The following is a 12,483-nucleotide window of genomic DNA, read 5'->3' as shown; positions in this document are numbered from 1 at the left end:
CTAAGTTAATTTTTTCTTCTTTCTAGGTGCCAGAATAGCTGAATATTCCCAGCTTTATGACCAAATTGTCTTCAGAGACAGTACTCCTAAGGTCCAAAAGGAAGCCGGGCCCACTCCTCAGGGGCTGTCAGCTGGGAGGTTTTCCACACCCATGTCCACATATCCTCCCCATTCCCAGCCTACCAGTGAATGCTCAAGACCAGAAGATTGGCTTTTGCATTCTGTGTACAGTAATGGCGACCTGGCCGACTTCTCTCCATGTTCCGAATCCCAGGACCCAAAGTCCAAGCATTCATATACAGAAGCTGGCACAAAAAGCAATTCGAAGCAGTTGCCATCAGCTGGCTCAGTGCCTTCCCTTCAAATTTCCAACCGTTTGCATGTCCCAGCGCAGAGGTGGAGTGCCATTATAAGCCAACCAAACAAAGAAAACTTGCATCAAGATCACGTCTATAACTCGCTGGGGAGGAGAGTAAGCAGTGTAAAACCACAGGCATACAGCAGGTCACAGTCCTCATCCTCAATAGTTGTCAACAGGTCTGGAGATTCAATTGTATATAATAATGAAATTGATAAGAAGAGGCTCCATTTGAATAGGAACTTTGGATTCAACAGCCATCAAACTCCTGGAATCGCCTCAGGATGTACAGGGCCGGAGATGAGAAAGCAGATCCCTGAAAACTGTTCAGATATGATTCTGCAGGATTCTCAAAAGGTCCTGAGAGTGAACAGAGCCTCCCCTCTGACAGCACAGATGGCCACTCAGAACTACTTTTCGAATTTCAAAGATTCTGAAGAAGGAGAAGGGGATGATGATGATGACTATGTTGAAATAAAGTCTGAAGATGAGGGATCTGACTTGGAGTCTTCTCAGAACCAAACAAGGAAATCAGATCCTAAAGTGCGCAACACAGACACTATTCCTTCTGAAACGTTCTGTGGCAAAACTGTCTCCTGTAGTCCTGCAAAGTCCAGCAAACATGCACTTACCCCATATCTGACTGCTTATAGTGATTCCGATAAACTGAATGACTACCTGTGGAGAGTACCATCTCCTAATCAGCAGAATATTGTCCAGTCTTTAAGGGAAAAGTTCCAGTGTCTCAGTTCAAGTAGCTTTGCTTGATGCTTTCAATAATTTCTAGCTGTACTGTCTTATCATGACAGAGTATATACTAGGGCAATCAGTACTGGCATCATGTATTTCCATAATATTACACTATCAGGCATTGTATTGCAATAATGTTGTAAATAGATGCAAAATGTATCTTTTTAAAAATGGTTTAGAATCCTGGATGTGAAAAAGGCCACAGGTGCCCTGTCTGGGATCTCTGTAGCACACGACTACTTCTCATCTCCTACTGAACCTTGACATCTCTTCCTTTGGTAGGTGTGATACTCCTGATTCTTGCTGTCGAATCAGGTGTGATGCCATTTGATTCTTAAACCATTTTATTATTTGGAAACCTTAGTATTCAGACTTTCCAGTTGGTGTGCAGCGTTCTGCATCCAAAATACCTGTGTGATTACTGTGCTTACATTACAGGAGCATTTAGCCGGGCTGCTGCTCCTGTGACCGCAGATTTCTGAGCAGGGTGCTGGTGATTACACCAACAGGCTATGTGTGCAGTTGCACATACTTTTTTGCACGTTACTTTTCATCAGATTCCAAGTGTGTGGGACCAATGCATATGCTACATTATTTTAGAGCAGGTTTCTTACATTTTAAAGAAAATCTAGTCCTAGTACTTGTGCCAGGCTGATAGCTCTGTGTCTGAAGCCTCTTCTACTTCCTGGAACTGCATAGGAGGCAGAAGACAGGCAGTGGAGGCTTTTATGAGAACCTGTGGATGTGACACAGTCCTTGCCTGGGGAATGGTTTTGGCATTAGAAGGGGAGCTGCACTGCTTGTCAAGAGGGCTAGACCAGTCGTGGTACCTCCAGTGATGGTGGTGTTTGTGACATGCAAGCAAAATCTGAGTATCTTGTAGCTCAGCACACAGCAGTCAAAAGCTGCGGTGTAGAGTTTGAGACAAAGCTGTGTGTTACACGCAGTGACCTGGGCATTTGTCATTTGTTCAAGTCCCAGTGTCAGTAACCCTGCGAGAGAATGAGGCTTGGCCAGATTCTTGGGTGAAATACTAATCGTGAGGCACGTTTGGCCCAGAGGGTGGTTCAGTGATACTGCTGGTTGAGTGACAAACTGCAGTCCCCAGGGCACGCATCTCCTGTAGCAGGAAGTGACCCTTCCTGACAGAGAGAGGTAAAAGATACATTTTGTGAATCAGTCAGGGCCGACTCTAATCCAATTTTTGTACAATAAAAACTAGCTTAAAATAATAATACATTCCATTCTTTTGCAACTAATGCATAGAATAAATGTTGCCGTTTAGAGCAAGGACAGGCTTTCCAATAACATCTACACTTAACTCCCCTTCATCGTCTTTGTTGCACAGCTTCGGATTCTGTTACTTGAAAACATTGTACGGAAAGAAAAGCCTAGATACATCTACACTGATCATCTTATGTGATTCTTGTTCTTTTTTTGGTGCTTACATTTTTCAGATTACATGGATAAAGCCAGTACCGAGTTAAACATATCAATAAACAAGGGACTTTAATTGAAATACTGTTTTTACTAACCACCTATCACTCCCCTCAGTTGCAGAGCACTCTACTTCCAGAACAGATGATTATTTACTACATTGGTTACCATGAGGAAAACCTGAAGTTATCGGTGTACAGCTAATTACTTGTAGACTAAGATTTGAGGACTTGAATTCATTAGACCTGACTAAATTATTTACCACACGTATCTTGCATTGGCTAGGAATTGTTATTTTGAGGGCTGGTTGGTCATGGTACTTTACTAGCTCGTACCACAGGGATACTTGTTACAGTCAGCACACTCCCTGTGATAGGACCCGTATCTCTCTAGTGAAATCCGACTGAGAAATAATGTTGTACATATTTAAAACGCCGAGGTGTAGCAGAGCCCATATTTATTTAATATAGCTTGTAAAGTATTGTAAATACGGATAGAAGGTAAATCTGTGGGCGCACATCTAGATTTGTTTAAACGGCTTTAGGAGAATGTTTAACTCGCATCTCATGCAATCAGTGGAGTTAGGAGGGAGGGGAAAACAACCAACCAACCAACCAGAAAAAGGGACTTCTACTAGTATTGTAACTTCTCCCAGGGACCATTTCATACTATTTTTAATAAACGTTGAGTATGCGAACGCTTTGGGTGTTTTTCATTGCGGGGGGCGGAGGAAGGAAGTTATTTGTCTCTGCCGGTCGGAGCTGATATTTGGGGGTGATTTGGATGGGGTTTTTTTTTCTTAAAAAAAAAAAAAAAAAACAAAAGCCATAAAAAAGAAAAACCACCAAAAAACAAAGCGGAAGCGAAAGCGGGGGAGCGGCGGGGCGGGGAGCGGGGACAGGCGGCGCTCCATCCCTGCCCGCCCCCTGGTCCCGCTCCTGTCCCGTGCCCGTGCCCTTGCCCGCGGCAACCGGAGCGCCCCGGAGGGATGATGAGCGCGGCGCTGCGGCTCTGCCTGGCCCCGGCGTTCCCGGCATGGCTGCTCCCGCCGCGCCGCAGGCTGAGCGCGCCGCTCCCCGGGGGCGCTGGCGCGGCGGCGGCCGCCCGGTAAGAGGCGCACGTGGGGAGGCAGCGCCGGCTGATGCAACCGGGGGTTGCGATGGTGTGGGCACGGAGGGAGGAGGGGTGAGGGGGATTTGGGCGGTGCGCCCTCGCCGGGTGCGTCGGGTTGGTTTTTGAGGTGGGCTTTTGGGGGGGGACCTCGTAGTAAAGTCAGAACCGCTGAACCCCCCGGAACCGCTGGTGGGATTTGCTCCGGGTTTTGGTTTTTGGTGGAGTTTTGAGAGCGAGCAGAGCTGCCGTCATGTGGCGGTGGCTCAGGTGAGGAGGTGCGCAGATGTGTGCCTGGAAAAGCGTGTCCCGGGTCGCCCCCCGCCTCTCGCTATCCCGATTCAGCCTCGGACGGGATAGTTTGCAACGGCTTTGAATTGAACTTTGAATTTGAACTTTGAATTGAACGCTGGCTATCAAAATGCTATCAAAAATCCACTCCAGGCTGTTCTCCTCTGTCTTCTTTGCTGTGGGGGACAGACAGACATATTTCAGGGGGTCTCCTCTTTGCCCAGATGGGTGTCATCTGCACACGCAGAAGGTAACAGAGGAGAGCTGGCTGCCACTTATCCAGATGTATTTTTTTCCAGAAAGCATTCCCAGCGCCTGGCTCTCACTGGTTTTTCCAAGAAGCAGTGTGGCAAACAGAGCTGCCTTGTCTCCCTTCTGCCAGTGGTTTTGAAAGGCATCCATGAAAATGGCTGGTCTGCTGCTCATGGGGTTGCTGTAGCCTGTGTTAAGCCGTGGCAGCCCCAGATGTAAAGGCCACTGCACCCTGTCACTGCCCTGGCCAAGGGTATGGAAACAAGAGACCCACCTGACCCAAGGGCTGATCAGACAGCTCAGGGTGGTGGCTCCTTGCTGCGCTTCCCGTGGTGGGGCTGGACAAAATGCCCCATGGATTAGCACAGCTATAAAGTTTTGGCCGTGTCAGAGCAGTGCCCCACATACCTATAAAAAAAAAAAAAATTGGCCTGTTAAGGTTTTCTGTACCTACCTGCTGAACACCAGCCCTCACAGTTTACATCCTACCATAATTTGGAGATTAAAAACATACCTGCCCAAGCATTTCTGTTATATTGTTGACTAACATTGGTTTCTGCCAACTAATGTTGGGAGGGTTTCTTTTGTTAAAGATTTGCATGTCACTGTGTTGCAGCAGAGTCACCGAGAATGCAAAGAATTCCTTGGCCTCTCTTAAGAGAGAAAACCCTCGGCTTGAGCCAACGCTTGCCATTATTCAGGTAAAGTATGTCTGCACTCACTGGCTGTTGAGAGGTTACCTTTGGTACTGTTACTTGTCTGAAACTTCGGAAGCACACCAAGCAGAGAGTAATTTTAATCCTTTTTTTTTTAATAAAGAGTAATGTCTGCTTTTTTATAAAGCAAAGCAATAGGATGAGGTAGTTCCACCAGATGGAAAGGAAAGGAACAGTTTTATCCCTTCTTCCTTTTGCTCATGTAGTCTTCCCCATTTTAAGTATGGACCACTTTTTCTCACAGCTTGTCTAAGTTGATTTACTTAATAGTTGAATTAAAGTAGTGTTCTCAAACCTTTAGCTTGAAGGTTTTTTTGCAATCCTGAGCAAAGTGCTTATATGGCTGAAAATGTGAGCCTCCTTTCACTTCCCATCACTGAAATAACAATGCCAGGATTAATGAAAGACCCTGTTGCTTCCTGTAAGCCATGTTACCTGTGGGTAGCTACAGCTTATCAATGTCTTCCTGTTCTTCTAAGGGGAGGAAAACCACGCTTAAAAGTCCCAGTCAGCTCAGAATGGTCTGTGTGAAATAAGTGTCTTGTGTAAAGTATCAGCATCTTGTAGAAGTAGCAGCACTTTGTGATGTGAAGTAATCTTGCAGTAATTGAGAATCATTGTTTTACTGATGCTGTGAAGAGCTTTCCCAGTGATGGTACCATTTTTGATAGGTAATTAAAATCAGAGATGAGGATTGCTATCCCTGCAAAGCTGAAAGGTGTTCATCCTTGGTTTTCTTGAGGTTTGAAAGTCGCAAAACTAGGAATGTTTATCATTCAGAGGGGACCCAGGGCCATGCTGGCAAAAATGTTATTGTCCTGTTTCCTAGGATGGGGGTATTGGTTTTGAGTGGGCACACACTAAAACTCTGACCCAGTAGGTTTTAAGTTTAAAACCCAACTGTAAGTATTTTTTAAAGTACTGATAGTGAATCTAAGTAATGCAGCAACAGGTTTACTTCAGAAGGTCTACTTGAGAGGCTATCTGAACAGGCTCTCCTATCTCTCACCCTCCCTGATAATTGCACTTTCACAGAGCCCTCTAAGGCTAAAGCTTAATTGTCCTCTTCCTCTTGAGTCAACTGAATCTGAATCAATGCCAAAATTGATACCTGTGTGGCTTGTAACCCATGTTGAACCTCGGTTGGAGCTGTGCAACAGCAAAAAATTATTGGTGGGTGCTTCTTAATTTTTTTGATGCTGAGAAATTAAAATAAAGCGTCAGGATCCTGCCTAACAGTGGAGCTGTTACCCTGCAAAGCTCAGCAAAGCACCACTGGCTCCCCTGCACCTCCTGTCTTGTCGTTGTGCTCTATCAGCCCATGTGCTGAACTCTGGCCTCACCAGTGCTGCTCCGTGGCTTTTGATAGGAACTGGTTTGGGGCAGGGACTTTCTGCCCTCACACAAGGTAAGTGTTCACGTGCCAGTGCTGCGGCAGCAGGGACATTACAGGGGACAGTGTGGTACCACTGGTTGCACCATCCCAGTTAAACTTCTTGAGCAGTCAGTGTAGGGGTACAGTCCCACATTTACTGTCACAGGGGAGCAGCTGTTGACCTGTCCCTAGACCTGTCTCTTCTTCCTTGGCACAGTGTGAGCTCTGCACAGTGTCCTCAGTTTGGGGAGTAGGATGCTGGTAGTGCCAGGAATGCTGACAATGCAGGGAGGGTGCTGGGGGATAGAGACTCCTTCTCTAACAGGAGTTGCCCCTCCCCATGAAGCCTGTGCTTTTAAATGCTCTTCTCATTTTATCACTGTCAGCCGTCTTGAACTATTTGGAATTAACTGGGATGGCCTTCAACTTCTTTCTTAGAATTGTTTCTTATTGGTTTGAATACCTTTAGACACAGACATTGTCACTATGTTTCTTGCATAGATACGTGCATTAGTGTACTCATTTTTAAATGTATTATTTTAAAACTCAGTTACTGTTTTGTTCCCCAAGGCACATAATGACCAGTTGATTCAAGAAGCAAACAAGAACTTTGCCAAAGAGGTAAGCTTTAGCTGATACATGTGTTAATAATCATGAGCTACTTGCCTTTGGTAATTTTAAGTCTTTTCTTTTAACAGATTGGTCTACGTGTTATTCACGTCTGTCTTCCTGACGGCAGCACCAAGGATGAGGTAACTGAAGTACCTGAAAGAGTCGTCCTTTTCCATTTCTGTCATAAACCTTTATTTATTACTGACATTCATTATTATTTTGACTGACCTCTAGCAACTCAGATTAGGTTTAGGATTGCCTTAGTTTAAAGAACAAATATTATCCCCTTACTGGCAAGAGTGAGAAAAAAGAGAATTAATGGGCATGTCTGCTGTTCCCTGGCAAGCTGGGGCAGAATCAGTAGAGTAATGTTTTGGGTTTGTGCTTGGTGTTTAACCCCAAACCTGCTCAGGTGTCCTGCAGTTGCTCTTGTGACTGTACTTGATTATTGCCCAGATTATTCAGGCAAATTAAAGATTATATGATTACATGGGGAAGGGAAGGAAAGGAGGGTGTTGAATTTGTCTATTACTTTCTTAATGTTTCAATTATGTATTAAAAAGTAAACATACACTCCAAATCACTAGAAGCCTGAATTCTTTACGTTGTTAAAGGCACAGCACTTAATATCAGTTATGTTTTAAATATAGAAAACCATGTGAAAGTTAAACCCTTCCTTCCAGTGAAGGAATGTATAGTAGAAGATGACACTGTTCCTTCCCAGCTGGCCTCCTTATCCTTGGCAAGTTTGATAATACTGCAGACTTGTGAGTTCTGTGTACTGTTTTATTTTTTGGTACGCTTTGTTCTTAAAATGTTACTGCCTTGCAGTGCAATCTCAAGAACTGCTTCCAGATACATTGAAAGGAACTTACTGTGGAGTTTTGTAGATTATGGATAGTCAGCTACCCATTTAAGAGTGGGCTTTTGAAATGAAAAGCAAATACACTTTGTTGTTGGTAAATGTGTTTTATCTGTTGAGTAACACAGCAGGAAATAGGTAAAATACTTTTTATTATAGAATAGTAAAATAGAGTGACTGTGCAGCAGGAGTTGCAGTTAGTTTGAAGTAGTATCTTAGAAGTGGTTGAGCTGTGTATTTAGAGAGAAAATTGGATTATTTCTGTTACTTAAAGGAAGTTACTTCCAATAAAATTCATCACGGTTTGCTTACTCTCTTGCTTACTCTCGATGACAGTTTTTTTCATCTACTAAAATCCACATCTCAGTTGTGTTCCCTGGTATGGGAAGGTGGGAGACATTTCAATACCATGCACATTTGGGTTTTGCTATAACTTCCTGTGTACAATAAAGGCAAGTTAGTACTAAACTACTTTACCCAGCATGAGTTATATGTAATTTAAATGCTGTGATGATGGAAAGCTGAATTAAAGTAAGATACAATTAAAATGGAAAACTGAATTACTCTCCCAGGAGGCAGAAATACAGCTTGAAGTTTTAATTGCTCTGTAGCCCCCAGCATTTTGTAGCGTATCAAGGTTCTTTAAAGAAAAATGCAGGTGTTTTCATGTCCACATACTGCTGTATACCCTCATGCTTTCTAGTGCAATGTATACCAGTCATGTTGATGTCGAGTGCCATAGGACCTTAAGAGATATGCCTGGTTTTTCCTCAGGAGTCAGGAAACTAAAGAGGCGTTTCTGTACCAGTGACATGCTTGTATAATCTGTGTTTAGCATGAAAGTGGAACGCTCTCTTGGTTCAGAGCTGCTGCTAATCTAACTCCTGCCTAATTCCCATAGCTTATTGTTGATTGCATATCAAGTGTTTGGGTAACAAAGTTCACAATTACAATGAATAGTTTACAAGAGAAACATTTTAAGAAGGCATGGTATTAGTTAAGGCAAAAAAACCCCACTCCTACTTATAATCCTTTTCTGTTGGATGTTAATCCAATTCTATTATGAAGCTTTGTGATGCTTGCATACTGGTTTTATATATAAAGATGGGAAGACATGCTTGCATGACATTTCTCACAAAAAAAACGTTGACATGTTTTGTTCCATTGTATTCTTTCTGGACATGGCCGAATGGATCAGCATTACACTTTAGAGAGGAAGGAATTGAAGGGGTAGGTAGTACAGTCTCACGTGTCAGATCTGGCCAATTATAAAGCACTTGAACTTGCATCTGGTTCAGTACTTGAAATTCATAAACTTCTCTGCGGTGCCTTTTCAACATAACAGCTCTTCACAAGGCAATTGCCAGTTCTTAGGATCAGGGTGTTTTGAGAATGAAAATCGGTAAACATGTATGACGAGCAACTGACAGAGCAAGAGGACAGTCTTAAGCTGTGCCAGGGGAAATATAGATTGGATATTGGGAAAAAGCTTCTTATGAAAAGAGTGCTAAAGTATTGGAATTGCCTGCCCGGGGAGGTGGTGGAGTCACCATCCCTGGAAGTGTTTAAGAAAGACTGGATGTGGCACTCGGTGCCATGGTCTCATTGAGTTTTGAGGGCTGGGTTGGACCTGATGATCTTGAAGGTCTCTTCCAATCTAGTCACCCTGTGTGAAATCTGTGTGTATGATGTTTAATAAAATGAGTTTTTTCTTGTATAGTTGTTCTTTCAAGTGTTACAACTTTTTGTCCCTGTACTGGGACATGATCTGGTCCTTTTTGGTTTTGCACTACATATCTACTGAGGCGTCCTGTTTCTAAAAGCATCTTCCGAAGCCATTACAGTGACAAGCTTTTGCTGAGGTTTGGAGTGCTGAAACACAAACTGCTTTTGGCAGCATAATGTCACATAATATGTGTTTACTTTGCAAGATGTTTAGAATAGAGTCAGGGTGGCTTAATTTGGTAAGCCACTGATAATAAACTGGGTAGAGCAGGTTATTGCTTTTTCATTTAGAATTTGCAGTAATAAGCAAGGGAAGCCAAGGTGATCATAAAGTAATTGAAAAAAAAAATTACAGGTTTTACCTCACTCTAATCAGGTTCTCCTTTTATCTGTTGTTCTGATCTTTAATGCTTTTTATTAACTTCCTAGATTGTCAGTGAAATCTTGAGACTTAATGAGGATCCTAACGTGCAGGGCCTTGCTCTTGACCTCCCAGAAAGCTTATATAGCAGTAAGGTATTAAACGCTGTGAAACCAGAGAAGGATGTGGATGGGTAAGTGAAGCACTGAGAAATAATATTAGCAGGCACAAGCCTGATGGCTCTGTAAAATCTGTTTTCCCCTGTGCTTTTCATTAATGGATTCCTCAGTCAATATGTCTAGCTGTGCTATTGAGCAGTGATAAAAGATGCCTCTGAATCAATGAGAACTCTTTTGCTAAAGTAGTTTTGGTCATTATTACCTTTCTATTTTTTACATAATATATATTCATGGCATAGTCCTTTCAAACAAATAAAAAATGAAATCTTGATTTACTGATGATACTTAAGGTATTTCAGTACTTCAGTAATACAAGTGGTAGTCACAAAGTACTGAACTTTCACAAGGATTGATGGAAAAATTGCAGAGAAGGTTTTAACTTGCTTACAGCACTCTCTGGTGGTGAGAGAGTAAGCTCTAATAGTTTGGACCCATGAGCACAGATTTCCAATCAGTGTTGAGTTGTACTGCCCTCTGAAGAGACCACTGGTGTAATTTAGGTTTGTGAATTCCCATTTTGCTGCTCTTGCAGCCTTCCTGCTCTTAGCTGCAGGTAATTGCCTTTTTTTTTATCCCACTCTCTTTTCTTTTTTTCCAAGTCAGGAAAAAAAATCTAAAAATCCTTCAAGTTAGTTGCCTTTCCATTATGTGGAGTACTGGAGATTGTCAGCGAATGGAAAATTTGGACCATCCTTCTGTATGAGAGAGAATGGAGTGCAGCGTGGAAACACCTGGGTTACCCCCTCCTAAGCCAGCTTGGCTCTGGCAGCACTGGTCTGGTGTCACTGAAGCCACTCAAGTGTTTGGGCCCAATGTGCTGTGGGTAGCCCATGGTGACAAGTAAAGAGCTGCCTGTGTATTGTGGGATCCTGTTACCCATTCTTACTCAGATCCCTTTCCTGGCCTCTCTTGAGGCTCAGTGTTTGTCTAACTGGGGTGTGGGGTGATACAATTTAGCTGCAGTACATGACTATCAAAGGATTTGCTTTTGTGAGAGATGTTTGCTCTTGAGATTAGCTCTTAGTCATGTTACAAGCATCGCTGGGGATTTATGGTACACAGAATTTTTTTTTGTTTGTTTGTTAAATTGCCATATTTTTTCACTGCAGATTATCCAGTGTAAACCTAGGACGCTTGGTACATGGTGATGTCTGTGACTGTCTAGTTCCTCCTATAGTGTGTGCTGTGATGGAACTTCTTGAAGATACAGGTGAGTCCTTCTATCATAATCATTACGTTAATTTTAGCCTAACTTTTTTATTCAGTTCTAATCCTGACTGGGAGCGAAATATAATCTGATCTTGTTGTGTTTTCTGTTTTGTATTGCTTTCCCACCTGACATGTATTTGCCTCCTGATAGTGAGGAGGACTCCTGCTTGGTGACATCTGAATGCTATATTTGTAGAAATGGATCTCAGGCCTACAGATTTTGGGTATTAGGCAGGGGTTTGCTGCCATCAGCAGATTTAATTTCAGTGAAGACAGACAAGACATGTGAGTCTTCCAAACAGAAAATACAGATATCACTAGGGGATCTCACTTGACTGTTTTGTTTAGTTTGAGCAGTTGGAGAAACCCAGGTTGGCCTGTAAATTGCTGCTGAGTAAATCTTTTGGTTTGGATTGTGTTGTGTCAGTGCTGACACTGAAATGGCAGATTTAAACAAGCAGGTTTACTGCGTGTGAAGACACTGTTTGTTTAAGGTAGCATTTAAGAAGTTGTCTCTGTTACAGTGATTCATAATTGTTGAAGCGAGGATTTCTGTAGCAGAACTGTAAACAGGAGGTTAAATGTACTTAGTAGCAAACATGAATGAAAGGATTTGTGCAAAATACCAGAAAGCCAGAACAGTATTTGCTTACTAGAATTTAGAGAGTCACCAGGAAACTCCTTAAGGCCTGTGGTTGGTGACACTGCAGGGGCTCCAGAAGAGCTGCCCATGCTGGCACAGCTGCTGTGGTTGTGCAGGCACACGGCGCTGTCCTGTTCTGAGCCCCTTTGCAGCCCCTTCTGCAGTGCTGCAGCCGTGGGTGGCCTGGGGGGAGCTCCATGCAGCTGCTGGTGCTTGTGCCCTGCGCTGGGGGTGGCGCTGGGGGTGGCGGAATGACTTCCCTTGTGTCGCACAGGTGGGAAGAAGGTGCTGCTGGTGGGAGTGCGCGGGGCAGAGGGCGCTGCCCTGCAGAGCGTGCTGCGGCGCGAGGGAGCCGCCGTCCTCAGCTGCCACTGGAAAGCCCCACAGCTGCAGAGTGAGGTAAGTGCTCTGCTGCCTGCCTGGGCTCATCCTGCATTCCCACTACCTGCTCATCCCTGTCAGCTGTTCACCTGACAGTCCTGCCCTTTGCCGCCATTCCCAAGAGGGAGACTCCTCATTGCAGTCTCAGGTGGCTCAGGGGCTGCTGGTAGCAAGTGTGGGTTAGAGTCTTTTCTCCTTCCTGCTGGCTCAGAAATGGTTCGA

General features: G+C 43.8%; 2 protein-coding genes across 5 annotated transcripts in view; both read left to right on the top strand.

Annotated features, from left to right (window-relative positions):
* PLEKHG1 (pleckstrin homology and RhoGEF domain containing G1) overlaps positions 1-3,242 on the top strand; it is a 126,994-nt gene extending 123,752 nt beyond the window's left edge. For all 3 annotated transcript variants that reach the window (XM_066179092.1, XM_066179091.1, XM_066179090.1), the window contains one exon: positions 27-3,242. In XM_066179092.1, coding sequence (XP_066035189.1) covers positions 27-1,126 — 1,100 coding nt within the window. In that variant the 3' untranslated portion in view covers positions 1,127-3,242. The remainder of the gene's footprint in view (positions 1-26) is intronic.
* A 108-nt stretch (positions 3,243-3,350) lies between these two features.
* MTHFD1L (methylenetetrahydrofolate dehydrogenase (NADP+ dependent) 1 like) overlaps positions 3,351-12,483 on the top strand; it is a 141,827-nt gene continuing 132,694 nt past the window's right edge. Inside the window, exons 1-7 of one of the 2 annotated variants that reach the window (XM_066179094.1) lie at positions 3,351-3,652; positions 4,815-4,899; positions 6,860-6,910; positions 6,988-7,041; positions 9,918-10,042; positions 11,138-11,238; positions 12,155-12,279. In XM_066179094.1, coding sequence (XP_066035191.1) covers positions 3,534-3,652; positions 4,815-4,899; positions 6,860-6,910; positions 6,988-7,041; positions 9,918-10,042; positions 11,138-11,238; positions 12,155-12,279 — 660 coding nt within the window. In that variant the 5' untranslated portion in view covers positions 3,351-3,533. The remainder of the gene's footprint in view (positions 3,653-4,814; positions 4,900-6,859; positions 6,911-6,987; positions 7,042-9,917; positions 10,043-11,137; positions 11,239-12,154; positions 12,280-12,483) is intronic. The other variant, XM_066179093.1, reaches the window with a different exon arrangement.

Source organism: Chamaea fasciata, unplaced genomic scaffold (genome assembly GCF_029207755.1).
Source record: "Chamaea fasciata isolate MVZ Bird 193981 ecotype frontalis unplaced genomic scaffold, bChaFas1.0.hap1 SCAF_3, whole genome shotgun sequence".
In the NCBI taxonomy this organism is placed as follows: Eukaryota; Metazoa; Chordata; class Aves; order Passeriformes; family Sylviidae; genus Chamaea; species Chamaea fasciata.
This window is presented reverse-complemented; position numbering and strand designations above follow the sequence as displayed.